The sequence below is a fragment of the Esox lucius genome, chromosome 1 (assembly GCF_011004845.1).
Source record: "Esox lucius isolate fEsoLuc1 chromosome 1, fEsoLuc1.pri, whole genome shotgun sequence".
In the NCBI taxonomy this organism is placed as follows: domain Eukaryota; kingdom Metazoa; phylum Chordata; class Actinopteri; order Esociformes; family Esocidae; genus Esox; species Esox lucius.
In genome coordinates this window covers 11670753-11690489 of record NC_047569.1, presented here as the reverse complement: position 1 = coordinate 11690489, position 19737 = coordinate 11670753, and the positions used below count along the sequence as shown (strand labels likewise).

General features: G+C 41.8%; 1 protein-coding gene and 1 long non-coding RNA gene across 8 annotated transcripts in view; one reads left to right on the top strand and one right to left on the bottom strand.

Moving 5' to 3' along the window:
- Window positions 1–19737, bottom strand: part of gria4a (glutamate receptor, ionotropic, AMPA 4a) — a 101201-nt gene that overhangs the window by 37347 nt on the left and 44117 nt on the right. For 6 of the 7 annotated variants that reach the window (XM_034291929.1, XM_034291930.1, XM_034291928.1 and 3 more), the window contains exons 3-10: window positions 18687–18927; window positions 13749–13800; window positions 13219–13350; window positions 8906–8959; window positions 8180–8338; window positions 6083–6250; window positions 5885–5989; window positions 5668–5778 (exon numbers count right to left, since the gene is read on the bottom strand). In XM_034291929.1, coding sequence (XP_034147820.1) covers window positions 5668–5778; window positions 5885–5989; window positions 6083–6250; window positions 8180–8338; window positions 8906–8959; window positions 13219–13350; window positions 13749–13800; window positions 18687–18927 — 1022 coding nt within the window. Of the gene's footprint in view, window positions 1–550; window positions 5060–5667; window positions 5779–5884; window positions 5990–6082; window positions 6251–8179; window positions 8339–8905; window positions 8960–13218; window positions 13351–13748; window positions 13801–18686; window positions 18928–19737 lie in introns of those variants that run through there. The other variant, XM_034291935.1, reaches the window with a different exon arrangement.
- On the top strand, window positions 17704–18795 carry LOC109616042. Its single transcript, XR_004575718.1, has 3 exons — window positions 17704–17786; window positions 17993–18104; window positions 18707–18795. It is a non-coding gene; the product is annotated as an uncharacterized LOC109616042 (long non-coding RNA).

Here is a 19737-nt window from a genome sequence, read left to right as displayed (position 1 = left end):
GACAGAGCCAAAAGGGACGTTTTATGGCAACCGAAGAAAATATCACAGGCCATTTTAAAAGGCCGTTGTGTGAGCAGTGGGGGTTTATATCCTGATAGTCTACGACTGGTGCCAAGTTTATGTTCCCTTGAAGACTAAGCTTCAGTGGGGGAAAAGGCTGACTCCACACAGATAATCTATCTTAAAAAGAAAAAATGAACAGCAGAAAGGACACTGGGAGAGGAAGAACAGAGAGGTGAGCAGCTACAGTGCTGTTCTGGCGGCATGTAGTACACAGGACAGATGCATCCTCTGTCTTTAAAGAAACTCTTTACACCACCAACATGTCTCATTAGCAGTTAGAATACACACATGCACAAGTAAGCCTGAGCATGTGCGCGCACACACACACAAACACACACATACACACACTGACTGACACATTAATCCATCAGGAGCTCAGGGTTCCATAAAGAAACCCAGGTGGTAGAATGCCTGAGGCACTTTACTCTGGTCCACAGAACAATGCTTTGACATGTGTTACACTCCTAGATTGAAAAGAATCATGATACAGAATTTCAAATATTTGTATTCAGACTCACAGGCTTTCAAAAGTTTTATACATCTATCAAATTAGAATAGCTGCAATAAACACTATATGAAATAGTTGAAATCAAACTGATATACACATCTTGTTGTATAATGGTCATTTACAAGTGAGATGGATACAACCCTGGATGCCAAGGTGTCTGCCATAATAAATCTGAGAGGCAACATAAAATTAGTGACAATACCAAAGCAAATAGGAAAGTGTGACATATTTTAGACCGAATTTTAGAGACATGGCATTGGTAAAGAAGGATATTACTAACATATCAAACTCATAGTCCATAAGGCCATCCTACCTAGAGATTTTAATTCTGGTATAATTGTGAGATTTCTGTTACTCACAAGGACCTCGAGGTAGAATCAAGCCTTACATGCTTACACAGTACTGGTGTTTGCATTTATCCAGTGTCTGAAAGTAAATATACTGTGCAGTTATCTTAAGGCAGAATCATGTTACATTGTATATTTTGTCCAAGCTGCGAAGCACATTTAATTTCCCCAACCTTATTTTCATGCACACATTAGCACCCCTCTAAGCTCGATCTCTGTTTCCTCAGTGTGAATCACTCATAAAAAAGTCACACAGTCTGAAATTCTCTCAAACGTAGCTGTGCCGCTTCAACCATCAGACTGTCGTAAAGCCTTAAAGGCGTAGTCCAACACAAAAAAATCTCAATCTCTAAATCCGAGCTGAGTTCATATTCCTTGCCATCTATTGGGAAGTCACATAACGTGCAACTTCTTCCATTACATTTAGTTTTTTCTCAGCCTTGTGTAAGTAATTAGGTGATTTTTGTTTTGTCGAGAGATTTCCGTACATAGAGCAGCAACGATCTAATGTATTTGCAGACTTGTGATCATGGTCTTTTCTAAACCTGGCACTATCCAGCCAGTCATCATCAGTATGATAATAAATATTCAGGGTTAATGTCAACACTTTGACATCTCTGAAAGAGCAGGACACACCTCTTCCCCATCCACCAGTGTCGTTGGGCACCTGTTAAGGTGTGGTGTCTGATTAGACTTTAATTCATGTTATTGTGAGGATTTAACTGTGGTTTTGGTTTCCCTTGTACGCTTGAGTATTCCAGTTATTTAACCGCACGGGCCATCTGTCATATTTTACAGAGATGTTGTGCAGAAATGGTGGCCGGATGGCGGGACCGTTAAAAGAGCATTGTGAGAACATGTCCTCTCCTATTGTTGCATTGAGTTCCTGTCTGTTATTTCATTGTTTTTGCCAAGGTGAAGTGATGCTTTTGATGCTAGGGGGGATTTTGCAAGATTGGCTGTCAGGGTAGAATAAGGAAAAGCAATTATAATTCAGGGACTGAATGTGAAAACGATTCTCCCGGCACTGGTACGTGTGGAATATTAAGGTCTGTATTTTATACTTTGAGCAATTTGTTACAGTGACAATTGCTGATATGTAGTCTCTATTTTGATCAAATGTATCATTACTTCTTAACCGTAATAAATCAAATTACTTAGAATTAGAGACAAGTGCATTACTCTGACTTTAGCTTAGTACATTGAATGAATCTACAACGCTGTCTATGGGAAAAGTACTCACACATATACAGTAGTATGCATTTCGGCACCTAACTGGGCATTTCTAATCTTAAGGATGAATACATCTATTTAACTCTGGGCTCTTTAATGTTAGCATCATGGGGAGATTAAGACAATAAATTATTGGGTAGGTGACGTAAGATTTGCTAACTCTCTATGCCTTGCCTGATATATTCCGATACCTAAAGCAATTGAGTAGGCATCGTCTGCATTATGGGTTTGATTCCCATGAAGGACCACCACAAAAAAGTATAAAAATGTATGCAGACACTAAATCACTCTGGATAAGCACGTCTGCTTAATCACTGACATATAAGTGTAGACAGTGAAGTTGAAGTAAATTTAGGTTACTCATCCTCCAGAACGTTGTGGTCTTCCATTCCAGAACTGAGCAATGGAAATGGTTGAGCCCCATTGTATTCCCCTTTAAAAGTAAAAGAGCTTGTGTTGTATATTTGCAATTGGATTGGATTATCACAGATGAATACATCCTGCATACAATGACCATATATATTTTTTAATAGGAATCATTATATTTCATGCATATGAAGTTGTTTGGAGAAATATCCATAAAAACAGAAAGAGTAATTACCCTTAATTCTACATTTTAGGATAAGAAATGTATTGATCTACTGGGATAGAAAGACTTAACTAAAAAATATGGTTGCATTAATTATTTTGCAGGCTGTCGTGTCCTTTTGATGAATGTATTTGCACATTTTCTAATATAGTTTTGAGAAATTAATTTTTCAGAAACATTTACGTTTTCAGAAAAAACTAAAACATTGTAAAAAAAAAAAAAAGACTTAGATGTTTAAAATGTTTGCCTAAATAGTAACCCTACTGTGTAGCAGGATCTGGAGAACAGATGGTGGAGAATATAGACTCAACTTGACTTTAGGCTACGTGAGGACAATATCTGACAAACACTTGATAAGTATCCTCTTAATATGGCCTCACTTTGCAGAAATTATTTACATATTAGAAGGGCGGCAGTTTAACATCAGGAAAGATGACTTTGACGAGTGTTCAGTATTGTGATGGAAAAAACACTTGCATGTAAGCACAGGTATGGGCATACACACACACGGAAGGCCACACACATGGATGTCCACACACACTTCTTGGGGTTCTGCCTACAACTGGTTATTGTCTGTTATCAGTTTGTTGCAGACTCTTGTCACAGCGTGTGTGAGTGTTATTGGGGTTTAGTGTCAGTATAGGTGCATGGAGGAATGTTGGGCTGTTGTTCTCATCTGCTGAACACTGCAGCAAATGTCTTACATGAGAATACGGGAGTGAGAAAACAGACAGAGGAAAGAAGTGTAGAGGTGACGGGGAGGGAGGGAGACGGACAGGAAAAGACAGAGAGAGGGCGAGAGAGAGATGGAGTGACAGAGAGAAAGAACGAGGGACAGATATGTAGGAGATAGATAGAGAGTAGAGACAGTGGATGTGTGGTGGTGAATGATTCAGGTCGATAACAGCAACATAGGCACCATAAAGCTAATTATCCCACCACTCAATACAGAACAGCTATACTCAAACTTAAACATCAGGGAGATACAGCGTTAACAGCAGGTATCGCTGAAGAAATCCAGATGAATGACAAATGAATGGAGACAAAGTGCTAACCGCTACAGGTCTGGCACTAATATGACATTTTGGGTAACAATTAATGGTTATGCAACCAACCGCGGTTGTTATCGTAATTGTAATCTGTGTTAAAAAAAAAGTTTAAAGCTTGTAATGCTTCGTAATGTATTTCAGGGAAATCATGATGTACAATACGTCATGCAACTTCCTGTAAAATGAATTAGATCTATGGAAAAAAATTGCTTGTGCAATTAGTTCTATTAGTGCACGGCTGTTGTACGTAATTGTCGATTTTACGATTCTACCGTGATTGTGCCTCCCAAAACACCTGCAGTGCCTCACTGTCGATACACGCTCTTTGACGCAGTCATTGGAGAACACCGAATTCCTACGGCAGTTATATGCTTGGGGTGTGCCGGTGTGATGTGAAGACAGTAAGCCGGCTTTCACAGGCATGGCGATGAAACACACTAATTGCAGACAAAACGCCCCACATATGCGTACAAACACACACACGTACTGATTGCGCCCATTAGCATGCGAACACAAGCCAAGACTAATAAGATCAACACTGTGAGATCAATCAAAATCAATACACTGGGACCATGTGAGTTAGCGTGCGTGCCTGTCTGTGGCGGAGATAGTGTTGGTTTCTTTGAGTGTGTATGTTCATGCATACACAGCAAGTTTCCGAACAACCTTTTTTGTAGGCTAGGTCGCGGTGAGTTTATTTGAAACAGTGATGTTGTTGTAGATGTGTTTTGGGGTGTTAGTCTGTGAGAAAGTGTGTGGATGGCTGTCTTCTGGTGTGGCTGTTTCTGCACGGCCCCTGCCTCTTCTGAGTGGGTCTCTTTCTCTGCACCCGATCAAATTCCTTCATCCATACGAGAAAGTAAAAACATAAACGAAGCAGGGAAAGCGAAATGAAAGTCCAGCCATCACCATTGAAACAAAAGAAGGGACACGTTTTCACCAGCATCTAATAAAACACTTTCCCGAAACATTCACACTTTTGTGCTCTGTCCCGTGTCTGCAGTTTCCGCCCGGTGAAGGAAAGGCAAAGCCATGACAAAGCAGATAGAGATAGATAGAGGCCCGCAGGCCTGATTGTCACTCGGTCTTCTCATAAGTCCTCTTGTCTCAGTTCCATAGCTAGAGAAACACGGTGGAATACAGCTAGAGTCTCTGTGGTCACTCGGCCTGTGAATCCTTCGTGTGATAGTCCATCTCCCATCCGTCTGTCTGTTTGTCTGTACTGTACTGTTAGTCCTCAGTGCCGTAGAAGAGGCTTCCTCATCAGTGGCTGCAAAGAGGAGGAGGCGGCTGAGGTAACATTAGCCATGGCCTTCTGACAGGGGCATGGGTCATCCAGAGAGATGGGGGGGGGAGACAGGGGGGAGAGAGAAAGAGCGAGAGAAAGTGACATCCACAGAGAGAAGAAGGGGAGGGGACACACACACGGTAGAAGGTAAAAGGACTAAAACTCCTCTCTCTTTCACACTTGACAAGTGACTTAAACGCAAAAAGAAAACCAAATCAATGTAAAAAGACAACCTGCCAGTTGCATGTCTTATTTGTCTGGTACGGCCCCCCTGCATTTTTTCCCCTTGCCTGCTATGACCCGCTAGCCAGCTGTCACAATAACCTGTCACTGATCTGTCAAACACGATGGTGTCACTCCTAGCTCTGACCACTAGAGGCACTGTTGGCACTCTGCTCCCTGCTGTGGGTCTCAGCATTCTAAGGAGCCTTCCGCTTCTTCTGCACTGATCTGAGAAGACCGCACGGTGGATCCCTACAAACTTTTTATTTTCCACGTATCAGCACAGACAGCCAGGAGTTGAGGACAGGAAGCCGTTTTAGACAGTTGGAGCGTTTGAGGGAAGGGGACGAGCTAGAGGAATACGTTACCATGATGGTCGTCACGACGACTGTCCTGTTCTCCATAGACGTGCCGTTGTCCAAAGAAAGCAGTTCATTCTGGACCAGAACTAACTTGTCAATGTCGTTCCAGTAGCCAATCTAGGAGAGGCGGGGAGAGGGTTAAACAACAAACCTGGCAAAACCCGAAAATACGCGTCATCTCCTTTGTTATATTCCCCTGTCGAGTGTCAGCATATGCCCTTACCCGTCGTGGTCCGTTGCTTTTCAGCTCAAAGACGTCCATGGTGTAGTTGACCCTGCGGCCGTAGTGGTCAAACTGGATGTTGCCCGTCAGACCCTGAATACGCACCTGGAACCAGGACAACGCAGAAGATCGACGGGTCAGAGAGTAGAACGTGGAACAATCACAGAACGTCCCGAATCAAGTAGGAGCATAGAATACCTGTTTGAGTGTACGTTCCATGTCTATGCCTTGGTTCCAGGGAGCAGCTGGGTTGGCCAGACAGTCGCCTGCATTTCCCCGACGAGAGATGTCTATCTTCTGTCGACGAAGGTTCCTAAAGGCCTCGGCCATGACCAAGACACCGTCGTATGTCAGAGATGAGGTGTACTGAGGAGGAGGATGACGATAATGGAGAAGGAGCGGGAGGAAGAAAAGGAGGGGAAGGAGAAAAAAGGAGATACAGGTGAGAAGGAGAACAGAAGAAGAGATTTGATCTTGATAAGATATTTCACATCAACAACTAAAGGGCAGACAATTGCATGCCTGTTTTAGGAATAAGGAAGTGTATGTTTCAGGTTGAAGGTTAATTTTAACCACTGCATTGAAAATGAATGAAATAAATCCTGTTTAGTATGAGAATGAAAGGATCCACATGAGAGACATCTGCACTAGTAAGATAATAATTTAAGAAGGGTACTGTATGAAGGTCTTCAGAGGGTTACCTGACGGGTATAACACTGAGCTACACATACTGCAGGGAGCCCCGACTTCACTGACACCCGCACACACACATGCACTGACACCCGCACACACACTCAAAGACATTATTACTGAGGCCGTCACGCAGGAAGCAGGAAGCCTTCACATCATAACAAAGACCAAACTGATAGAGGAGGAGGAAGAAGATATGAGGAGAGGCGGGGATGAGGAGAGGAGGGGATGAATAGATGAGAGGACGATACACTCAGGGGGCACACATATCATCAGGTCTGTTTCTCTCTCTCTCTCTTTTCCCGCTCGGCCCCTTTGCGAGCTTTAAACCATGACTTTTTGAAGATCTTCCCTTCATCTTTCTCCTGTCTGTCTTTGAGAACAGACAAGTGTTTGTTCAGCGGTGACACCAGAACACCAGTCTCTAATACTCTATGACAGGTGCGTGTAAAACTCTGGCCTTTGATCAAGCTTTCTAATTGATTCTGATTGATCCCAATTTACTGGCTAAGGAAGGCCCTAGTCATTCACTAATAATGCAGTAAGCGTCAATACCCTCCTGACAGAACAGTTCTGAGCTCCTTTGGTCTTGAAAGGGGTCTCCGGATAATGGAAGGCAGCAAATGACATTTGCTTTCATGGCGTATTCCAGGAATAGAACGCTGAGAATGACAAATTCTAAATCCCACACGTACACACACCCACATGTCCACACAAACACTCACACATCCGCAGTAACACGCATTTAACTTTCTTTTAACTGGGATTTATCACGTAAATATGAAAATGATCAAAGACAGAAGCTATTTTTAAGATATCATTCAAAAGTAGCAGTCATTCAGAGAGGGAGATATAGAAAGAGAGAGAGATGGAAAGAGAGAGAGATGGAGAGAGAAAGATAGAAAGAGAGAGATGGAGAGAGAGTGAGAAATTACTATTGTTTCTGTAGTAGCTATTAGTGGGAATGTGTTCATATTATCATTGCCTGTCTGGCGTTGTTCTGACTGTTATTTCATGTTTGCTTTGACAATGCAAGTAACCCAACTTTCCATATCAATGAAGTAAATTGAATTCAGTTGACATTGAGAGAGAGTGAGTGTAAGAGAGAGGAAATTATTGAGAGGTCAAATAGAGTGAATCAGAGAGAGAGCTACGAAGTCATCATAGGGCATGTCCCGTGAACCGTGTATAATGAATATTTAATGCAGAGGAGGACAGAGGACAGTAGATAAACACACCTAAAAATAGAACATGGCTGCAGGTCAATATCTACCATGAGAATAAATACTGGAGTGTGTGTGTAAGAGAGAGAGAGAGAAACATTAACAAAGTCATTCTGTAGAGAAAAGATTGAGTAAGAGAAGGGGAGAGAGAGAGAAGATCATACAATATGGAGAAGAGGGGACACTATGGAAGATGAGTGTCATTCTGTGTCTAATGCTCTGTCACAGTGTGATTGGCTGAGTCTCTCCCGCTGCTTCTCAGTGTCACGGTTTTTGATTGGCTAAAGCGCTGTGACAGGAGAAAAGTGGCTTCGGTCCAGCAGGATTCTTGAATCCTTTCCTAGCGTGTGAGTGCGCGTGAATGTGTCTTGCACGTGTGTACCTTGGGTGGGCTGTCAGAACCCGGGTACTCTCTCTGGTCCAGTTTGTTCCAGCGCTGCATCAGTTTGATGACCATGGCTTTGCTAAAGTCAACCAACTGGAACCCTGTGACGTTAGCCCCACCATGCATAAACCTCTCCAGCGATATGTCTTTAAAACCCTGGAGGGGTGGAGAGAGCGAGAGAGTGAGAAAAGAAGCGGAAGACGTGTTAGGCAGAGAAACCACATTCACAGATAAGCCAGGCCTGCCAAGCCTGAACCGAAACCCCCTGAACTGAAGCCTTCTCTACCCAAGCCAAAGAGATAGAGACTGAAAGAAGGAACGAGAGAACCAATGAAGGGGAGTGCGCTGTTTGAAGTGCTTTCCAACCGTTCTCCTTACGAAGACGTCAGACTGTCTACCCGGCTCAGTTTCCTCAGGGAGAAGTAAGCCCCTGTTTCATCTTCATCTGAACACAGTACACGTAAATGGGGACGCAGGTGTTGGCTTTCACCTGTTAATGTCAGCAGAAGCAGAATCAGCTTCATTAGCTAACTGAAGTTCTACACACCCAGAGTATTACATGGTGTAATGGTGTTGCGGTTTGTGGCAGGAGAGCAAGACTTGAGGTGACAAAGACTAGATCATTAGGATGCACTCATCATTAGGATGCATCCCCCCCCTCCCCCCACCCCCCCCCCCCCCACACACACACACACACATGCGCACACTCACATACACACTTACCAGGTTGGCTATGATGTAATGGTAGCCTTTGATATGTTTCCCCACACTTACTGCCTGGAGATGAAACAGAAGGGAAGACAGATACGAGAGAAGAAAGGGAGATTGGGAGAAAGAAACAAAAACAAAGGTCTTAAAAAAGAACAAATTCTGTCCATGCCTTTATTTCTGAGCCAACTGTGTGTGGTTGTGTGTGTGTGTGGTAATTATGTTAAACTAAAACATCAACTAAAATGAAACAAAAAAAACATTTGAAGAGCTTAAACTATAATGAAGTGCTTATTTGCAAGAGAAATGTTTAGGTTGTTACAAAAACACTGAGAATTATATACATGTGTATCAGCCTTCTTGTTGGCTAGAATTATCCCACCTAAACTCACCTAATTTCACCTGCCTCCTATCTTTGAAGATAGGTCATTTAAATTGTTAAAGTAGTAACTTGAATACCCTGTCGGTATGATATATCATCAGCTAACACAACACCAAATGCGAGACTCCCTGCTTCCTATTTCTACTGATTGGAGATGGGTCCACTCTTGGCTGATAACTACCTGCCCCTGCCAGACAAGACAAAATTACATGCGGTGACAATAATTACACCAGACTGATTCCAACATGAAAAAACGAGTGGTGAGTGGGTGCCTCTAAGTCGACTGTCTCAATTTTGTACTGTCTCCGTTTGAGGCCTTTGCTGGAAAAGACAAAAGCAACTGTATTGTAGTGTCAGAAGATTGTGTTTAACATACATAAAATGGAGATGGATGAAAATAACAGCTTGTATTTCTCACCCATAAAGAATTTAAACCTTAAAATACAAAAAAAAAAAACATTTAAGGTTAAAGAGAAGGTGAGAGCCACAAAATGAGGCGCTGGGGCGAAGGTGGATTAAGACCATGAGTTAGCTGCAACCCGGTATATAGTTTCCACCAATCGCTTTATGTTTTATCTTGTCTTCAGTTCTTCGTATCTTAGTAAACCTAACTTGGGACCTTATTCATCACTATCTTACGACCACTCTGAAGCAACCTTTAAAAAAATAAAAACTACAGACCTAAAACATATATATCAGGACCATTGATGTAATTTGTGTAATTTGGTCACATTTCGTAGATTGATAAATGCACACAGCTCATTTAGATGATTTACTGCCAGAGGTTGGGTAGGTTACTTTTTAAATGTCATCCATTATAGTTACAAAGTTACCGGTCTAGAATTGTTATCAGTAACGCAGCTTTTGGATTACTCATACTCAATAATGTAATCTGATTACATACTATTACATTGTAAAAAGTAGGCAGAAATCCAAAAGATCTGCATGAACGTGCACAAACGTAAACATGGGCACACAAATACATTTACTGACAACAACAGAACCTGCAATTATTAGGGCCAACAGCAAATCATTTTCAAAAAGCAATATTCATAAATACACTACCATTCAAATGTTTAGGGTCACTTAAAAATTTCCTTGTTTTCGAGAAAACAGTGTAGACATTGTTAATGTTATAAAAGACTATTGTATCAGGAAACAGCTGAAAAAAGCCCATTATCAGCAACCATCACTCCCGTATTCCAATGGCACGCTGTGTTTGCTAATCCAAGTTCATTATTTTAAAAGGCTAATTGTTTATTAGAAAACCCTTTTGCAATAATGTTAGCACAGCTGAAAACTGTTGTGCTGATTAAAGAAGCAATAGAAATGGCCCGCTATAGACTAGTATCTGGAGCATCAGCAATTGTGGGTTTAAATACAGGTTTAAAATGGCCAGAAACAAAGAACTTTACTCTAAAACTTCCTAATTCTGAGAAATGAAAGCTATTCCATGTGAAAAGACTGGCCAATAAAAATAAGTTATTAAGATGGGCAAAAGACCATAGACACTGGGCAGAGGAAAATTGGAAAAAAGTGTTATGGACAGACAAATCTAAGTTTGAGGTGTTCAGATCACAAAGAACAACATTCATGAGACGCCAACCAAATGAAAAGATGCTGGAAGAGTGCTTGATGCAATCTGTCAAGTATGGTGGAAGCAATGTGATGGTTTGGGGGTGCTTGGTGGTTGTAAAGTGGGAGATTGGTACAGGGTAAAAGGGATCTTGAAGAAGAAATGGCTACTCCATCTTGCAATGCCATGCCATACCCTGTGGACGCTACTTGATTGGAGCCAATTTCTTCCTACAACAAGACAATTACATAAAAAACTGCTCCAAACTATGCAAGTCAGCTGGTATTCTGTCTATAATGGAGTGGCCAGCACAGTCACCGGATCTCAACCTTATTGAGTTATTGTGGGATCAACTTGACCATATGGTACGTGAGAAGCACCCATCAAGCTAAGCCAACTTGTGGGAGGAGAAGTTAAATAATATATTTTTTACCTTGTCGATTACTATTTCCTATTCATTTTTCAATTTTTACTATTGAAACTCATTTCATGTATGTTTTCGTGGAAAACAAGGACATTTCTAAGTGAAACCTTTGAATGGTAGTGTATACTGTACTGATATTTATACCTGTATTCTTAGCTTAAAGTCAATGTCATAAGCAACCAATGATCTCCCTTTTCTGAGGTCCAGAACAAGCAGAATCACATGGCCTACCTGTAGGCAATTGCAGTAGGGGTTGGCATCAAATGTCCTCCTCAAATATCATGATATATCTTGAAGGCTGCACCATTTGTAAACAAATAGTAGACAAGCAGTAGCAGTACCATTTTTGGACAAGTAGTAACCTACTCTCCTAAACAATCCAGTCTGATGAACATAAAATGCCAGGTATTGCCTATTTACTGTTTAGAGAAATATGAGTCGGTAGTGGGTTACTAAACCATATTTTCTATGGATAGGCTAATATTAATGTAGGCATGCTCAGTTTTTGCTTGGAGCCCAGAACCAGTTACTGATTCATTCGTTTATTGTGGCCACTAGATGGTGGTAATATAGCTTGAAACCATTAACCAACAGGACATAATTCAGTCCCTTATGAAATTAATCCTAGTTATTGCATTGGCATCTACTTTATAAAGGAGTGTCCAGGAATGTTTTTTTATTTCACTCCAACAAATTTGATTATGAATTATTTTTACAATTACCTATTACACCCACTTGAAGCAAAGACTCTTAGGAATTTGACGAGGAAATATCTTATTTTGTATTTCAGTCACTACAAATCATAGACCTAAATCCTTCAGATTGAAGTTTGGTTGACCTACTTTGACATATTTCCTCGTGTTATTTAGGGGCGTTTATTAACATTATGGGAGTAATTTTAAGGCCAAATACACGTTTTATCACATCTTTTATCACATAATTGTTTCCAATAGCCCCAATGTGTCCTAAATTGATAATTAAATTGATTGATGGAGCATGTTATGACTACATTAAAATAATTCAGTTTGTTGTTAGGGGGGTAGAATTCATAGAGAAATTGTAATTAAGAATTAGTTTTTAATAAAAAAGTAAATAAATCAGTTATAACAGGTACCCAGATGAAGAAGGCCATGCCTGAGTGGTCCTGGCTACAGAGAAATGTTGATACGCTTCTTTATGGTCTCTCCCCATATTTGTCAGGCCAGTAGACAGGAAGGGAGATAAGGGTAAAGGAATGATGTGTTCCCTGTGAAGCAGTGACAGATGGCTGACCAACAAGACATTAACCTGAGCCAGAGGTCAAAGATGACAGCGGCAGAAAAGACTGACTGGTAGACAGGTGATTTGCTGAGAGGAGGACAGGAGTACGGATATACAACCAGTAGTATGACTGACTTTCCTGTCGAACAAATGAGAACAGGTCCCCTTCACTCACCCAGTTGATTGACAGACTGGGCTGTGACGGAGATTGGACTACATTCAAGTGACCAACTGACAGAGGTCAACTGAACTACTTGCAAAGGATGGAACCAGCTTGCCACAATTCCCCGAGCGTGTCATTGTCACAGAAGTATTGTCATGGCAAAGGCAGTGATCCTGGTGCATTGTGGGCAATTTCAGCTCAACCAGTTTGCATCCATTTCGACATGCTGCAAGGGAGTAAAAGTCAAGATGGAGGTGATAACAATGACGGTAGTCATGTATGAGAATCAGAAAAGACTTTTGATGCTTGTCTGGGGGTTTCCACCCTCTGCGGGGTCTTCAACAAGCCGACATTCCGGTTTAAGTGAGGAAATGAAAAGCCAGCTTATCACATTCCCATTTAGATGTGAGTCTCTAAGCCTCATCTGTTTTAACCATAACACGCAGAGGGCCACATTTTCTAGAGTGCCCTGTAGTTTTTAAGGCTCACCAGTTGTAGAAGGCTCAGCAGTATTCAGGCTCACCTGTTCTAGAATGCACTGCAGTCTCTCAGGCTCTAGATCGATGACATACTTCCTCTCCTGCCGGCGGTCCAGGTCTTCCAGCAGACGACGGTATGCTGCTTCATTGAAACTCTCCACACAGATGGCACTCACCTGTACAAAGATAGAGGAGTAAGGATATATGTCTGTTTTGCCTCTGTGTGTGTGTGTGTGTGTGTGTGTGTGTGTGTGTGTGTGTGTGTGTGTGTGTGTGTGTGTGTACGTCAGATCCAAGTCTATGTGGGGAATGGATGTCCAAGCAAAGATAGTAAAACCTCAAAGAACGTTTGTAGTTTTGCCACTAGGTTAGTGTAAGAACTGGAGTTACTTTTAGGTTTAAGTTTCAGGTTAGGTGTTAGGGCAAGGTCAAGTTTAGGTTATTAAGAATGTTTTTAAGATTAAGGTTAGGATTAGGGTAGGGCATAGAGAACATGGATTTCTGGGTTATGATTAGGTCCCCACCAGGACAGAAAACTAAATGTGCGTGTGTGTAGACTGCCGGTGCCACTCACCTGCCAACCATTTTGACCTGCACGCTCCATGATTGCCTGTAGAATGGCGTAAACCTAGACAACCACCGATAAAAATACAACCACTCAGACATCAAGGTCAACAACAGTAGGCCAACGAGTACAGAGACGCCAGCCAGGACTACCAAAATAGTTATCAAATATCAGTAAATTCAAACTGAAGAGAAACTTCAATCTGGGAACATAAGATTCTTAAAAAACTCACTTTGGGTGCAAAAGATGTTAAATACAGAGAGGGAAACAAATATGTTATCCCCTGCTGATTTTGTACGTTTGCCCACTGACAAAAAAATGATCAGTCTATAATTTTAATGGTAGGTTTATCTGAACAGTGAGAGACAGAATAACAACAAAAAAGTCCACAAAAACACATGTTAAGAATTTTATAAATTGAATTGCATTTTAATGAGTGAAATACGTATTCGACCCCTGTGCAAAACATGACTTAGTACTTGGTGGTAAAGCCCTTGTTGGCAATCACAGAGGTCAGACGTTTGTTGTAGTTGGCCACCAGGTTTGCACACATCTTAGGAGGGATTTTGTCCCACTCCTCTTTGCAGATCTTCTCCAAGTCATTAAGGTTTCAAGGCTGACGTTTGGCATCTTGAACCTTCAGCTCCCTCCACAGATTTTCTATGGGATTAAGGTCTGGAGACTGGCTAGGCCACTCCAGGACTTTAATGTGCTTCTTCTTGAGACACTCCTTTGTTGCCTTGGCCGTGTGTTTTGGGTCATTGTCATGCTGGAATTCCAATCCACAACCCATTTTCAATGCCCTGGCTGAGGGAAGTTCTCACCCAAGATTTGACGGTACATGGCCTCTTCCATTGTCCCTTTGATGCGGTAAAGTTGTCCTGTCCCCTTAGCAGAAAAACACCCCCAAAGCATAATGTTCACCATAATGTTTAATGGTGGGGATGATGTTCGATTTTGGTTCTCACCTGACCCACTACTCTTTCCCCAGTTCCCTCCTGAATCATTCAGATGTTCATTGGCAAACTTCAGACAGGCCGGTCCATGTGCTTTCTTGAGCAGGGGGACCTTGCGGGTGCTGCAGGACTTTAGTCCTTCACGGCGTAGTGTGTTACCAATTGTTTTCTTGGTGACTATGGTCCCAGCTGCCTTGAAGTCACAAGATCCTCCCGTGTAGTTCTAGGATGATTCCTCACTGTTCTCATGATCATTGCAACTCCACGAGGTGAGATCATACATGGAGCCCCAAACCGAGGGAGATTGACAGTTCTTTTGTGTTTCTTCCATTTGTGATAATTGTACCAAACTGTTCGTCACCTTGCCACCAGCTGCTTGGCGATGGTCTTGTAACCATTCAACCTTGTCTGCAATCTTGTCCCTGACATCCTTGGACAGCTCCTTGGTCTTGGCCATGGTGGAGAGTTTGGAATCTGATTGATTGATTGCTTCTGTGGACAGGTGTCTTTTATACAGGTAACAAGCTGAGATTAGGAGCTTTGTGATTGAGAGGGAATCAAATACTTATTTCAGTCATTAAAATGCAAATCAATTTATAACATTTTTGACATGCGTTTTTCTGGATTTTGTTGTTGTTAGTCTCTCACTGTTCAAATGAACCTACCATTAAAGTTATAAACTGATAATTTATTTGTCAGTGGGCAAACGTACAAAATCAGAGGGGGATCAAAAAAAAACAATCCCTCACTGTACATGTGTAAACCAAACACAGATGTTGAAACTAAACAAAAATATAGCAAAACATACAGACAATTGAAACATAAGTTTAGAGCAGGGGTGTCAAACCAGTTCCATGGAGGGCCATGTGTTTGCAGGTTTTTGTTTTTTCCAATCAATTGTTTCCCAGTTCAGACCTAAAAACAACCAGGTGAGGGTAGAAACTAACCAATTAGTGACCTAATTAGTCAATCAAGTACAAGGTGAGAGAGAAAACCTGCAGACACTCGGCCCTCCGTGGAACCGGTTTGAGACCTCTGGTTTAGAGACTTTACAAAAAACTTGAAACATTCACTCAACACTCAACTTAGTTAGAAATGAAAAGCAGATGTTCAGTGTTCATACAGACATATTTTCCCATATTGCTAGGAAAGGTTTTGTGGCACAACAGTTTGGTGTGTGTGCCAGTTGAAAAGTAAAATGTGGGGTTCATATCCCGCTATCCTCTCGCCTTTCCATCTTGCTTTTCATTTTACCATTCCTTCATTATAATGTTTTGGATGATAAAGGCGTGTGGGTGAGAGCGGTTTCATTCCTATTCCTTTTGCAGTAAATGAGAATATAAATTTTGTTTTTAAAGGGAAAAAAGCAAAGACTGCCTGTATATGAACCAGGGTCGTCTTGCTCAGTAGGCGGCGACATTACACATTACGCCACTACTGAAGTAGTCCAAAACTAAACGTTTCTAGTTCAATTGCTAAATAGAGCTCGATTGAAAGTATCGACAGCGATCAACAGGGTGCTCAGGCGCCCGAGAACTGTGGAAACCTGAGCTTTGTAACAAGTACTTTAAAACAAGTTACTACTAACCAGGCTCATTTCAAACACACAGCTAACTCTCACAATCTCTGATTAATCTCACACATTTCAGTCTTGCAACAAATTGACACAATTAATTGAAAGTTGTTGGTAATGCCACCTCAATTTTCAAAGCCTGAGACAGTCAGGTTGGACACTCAATCGACACTAGTGGTTCCATTAAATATCACGTGACAGGGTTTCGACACCTGCCCAGGTGACTAGAAATGTTTCGTAAACATTGTTCTGATGCAGTGAGTGTGTGAAGGGTGTCGAAAAGATTGTAACAGTATTGAGCGTGTGTGCATAGGAGCCCATCGCTACTCCAGACATCGTTTCCGATACAATGTGTTGAAAAGACCAGAACAGCTTTGCAATAAGAGTTTTTAACATTGCATCCATTATAATGATTTGGATGATAAAGGCAGAGCAATAAGATACAGTAAATGAAATAAATAATTAAAAAAGAATAAATAGTCATGTTTCAAATGGAAAACATTAAGCAGGATTTAAACTTGTGTATTTCCAAATGAAAGTCTGCAACACTACCCAATGAGCCACCGCTGAAATTCGCTAGTGGCCTTGGCACTGACATTGGTAATAAAGTGTTCAGTAAAGGTTGCGATGCCTAGCCTACTGAAACAGTTACTGCCATAGATGATAGAACGTTTCTAAGGTTACTACCAACTAAGCTAATTTGCAAAAAAGTGTCGCCACTCATTCAAAGTTATTGGCGTTGGTTGCAACTGGTTTTCAAAACCTGAGACAGTAAATTGTCTCTGACGTAACTACACAGGTGTCATTCAATAACACGCGATCTTTCGACCCCTGCGTCACGTGACCAGAAGTGATTTGGAACACATCTCGGAACAGATGCAGTGAGTGTCGGAACAGATCGGAACAGTATCGAGTGTGAGTGCCGAGCAGCACATCACTACATTTACATCCATCCATGCATTTCCATTACACTCCTCATATGCTTACTTTCACACTTCACAGGTTAGTTTTTCTTTGTTTTTTATTTATATTTTGTTAATTATTCACTCCTTTAATGCCAGTGTGTGTACTCCATTGCTTGTCACCCTCTCAGATATGGGTTGTGACACTAGTCTTTCCAGCGCCACCACTCGCTTTACTACCCTGTCCCAATCTCCTTTCTCTGACACACTCCATTGCCTGTCTCTGACACCACCGTTATCGGTGGTTCCTCTCTTCAGCTCACCCTCCACTATTCCATGCACTCACACTGATGTCTCCATCCTCATATCCACAGGTCCTCCAAAGACCTTCCAGAGTCACAGCAGCCAACAACAACAGCTGTCCCTGTGTAAACAGTACTCAGCTGGAGGCTAACCGTCTGTGTCTGTCTGTCTGTCTGTATGTATGTCTCTCTGTGTCTGTCTGTCTCTCTCTGTCTGTCTGTCTCTCTCTCTGTATCTGTCTGTCATATTGTGTCCAGATTGCTTGTCTCTTTCCTGGCATGGAGCTAGCCTCAGCCACACAATGGAAAACACGGTACATTTTTCAATGGAAATAAAAAACTGAAATGATGAAACCATATCTAATGTATGTCAAGTAATGGGCACATGCTCAAACCTCACGTAAGCCCTAGAAAAAATTATCATTACAGATTTCAATGATTTACAACAGATAAAACCTCAGTAACTACATATTGTGTGTGTGTGTGTCCTTGTGTGTGTGGCACTCCTTGCTGTCTGCAGAGCATGGAGCATAAAACAGATCACACTCTTACCACCCATTTTCCACCACATTACCGACAGCACAGGGCTGATGGGAAATGCTAATGAACAGCCCTTCTTCTGTGAATCATGAGTAAGTCAAGCGGAAACCGCTCCCCCAATCCCCTTGGTGTTGATCTAGCCAAGTCCAGGCCACAGAGACTGGGATAGAGGGAGGCACACACACATAAAGAGACATGGCAGGACTGGCACTGTAAGCCACCCAGAAAGCCTAGAGAGACCCTGGCATGCAGATCTTGGAATGTCTGTCTTATGGTTCAGAGTATTCCCATGATGATAGTCCGGAGCAGAGGGCATCAGCTGTGCCCTGACAGCCAACAGACACAGCATCAAGCAGACAAGCCTGACTTTAACGTCCGCCAGGAGAGTTTAACCTGTTCCCCAAATAACAGAATCAGTCAGTTCAACAACATGCCGTTTGAATGACTGGGTCCAGCTGTGTTCCCACTTTTTTACTCTTGCCCCTCTACCATTACTCGTATTCCTCTATCTTTCTATGCGTTCCTCTCTCTCAACCTTAACATCTCTCACCCCTCTTCCTGTCTTCTCTTCATTAATAACTCTTCTCTACCACCATTGTACTAATTAGATGGATTGATTAATTGACTGAATAACTAACTGAGTAAATGGTTGATTAATAGATTGACATCTCATACCTCGGTCTGTATCGTACAGGAAGACGAAGCGGCTCCAGTCGTAGTGGTCCAGCAGGGAGAGCAGAGCTCCCCTGATGGAGGGGCGTAGCTGCAGGGTGAACTGGCCCTCCCCCTCTGTGGGAAAACTGGGCGTGACCAGGGAGATGTGCAAGGCGCTGCAGAATGACGTCAGAGTGTGTACAGACCGCTTGTCGTACAGGCCGAAGATCGCGAACACACCCCGTGAGTACTGTGAACAGACTGCAGGGAAGAAGAGTGGAAGACAGGGAAAGAAGGAAGAGAAAGGGAAAGGTTGACAGAAATAATTTACCCTCTTACATGAAGCTATAGCACAAGAATGCACAAAGGTGAAAATGCATGCAAAGATGGAGACAGATGCTCATTACTCTAATGTGCATTTACAGCGGAATCTTGGGAAATACGTTTAATGAATGGATGCCTCAGTTTGTGTCGTCCAGGTTTTAATTACAACAAATGGCAGCGTCTTCGTGACTATGTAACTGGGCATGTCAAAACACAGCCAGTAATAATTCAACCAGATTTTTGTATTACAGAAATGTATTCCAGTTATTGTTTTGTTCCTCACAACAATTCCAAGTCCACAGTATTAAGCCAGACACTGACATAATAACTACACACAAACAATCATGACTCCTCTGAGAGGTCGTCTCTCATACAGACAAAACAACAACGGCAAATCAAAGACATAAATATGTCTCACGGTTGCCTTTCCTACATCCCTGCAGCTCTTTCTACAGAAACATGAGACCCATTAACTTATTTTTACTTATTTCTTAGTTACTAGTAACTATTCAAAATTGTTTATGGTTGCTATTCCATTTTTATTAGTCAAAATTGCATTCCAACTAAAGATATCCAGAACTAGTATGAAATACAGGTTCTGATATTCACCACTGGTATGCTAATCATTTGCTAATTATTAAATACATTCCACTACTGGTTAAACACTCTGCAGTGAATGGAGAAGAGCTTGTCTCTCATCAGAGATTGCATTCATTTAAAGAAAATTTCAGAAAAATAAATATATAT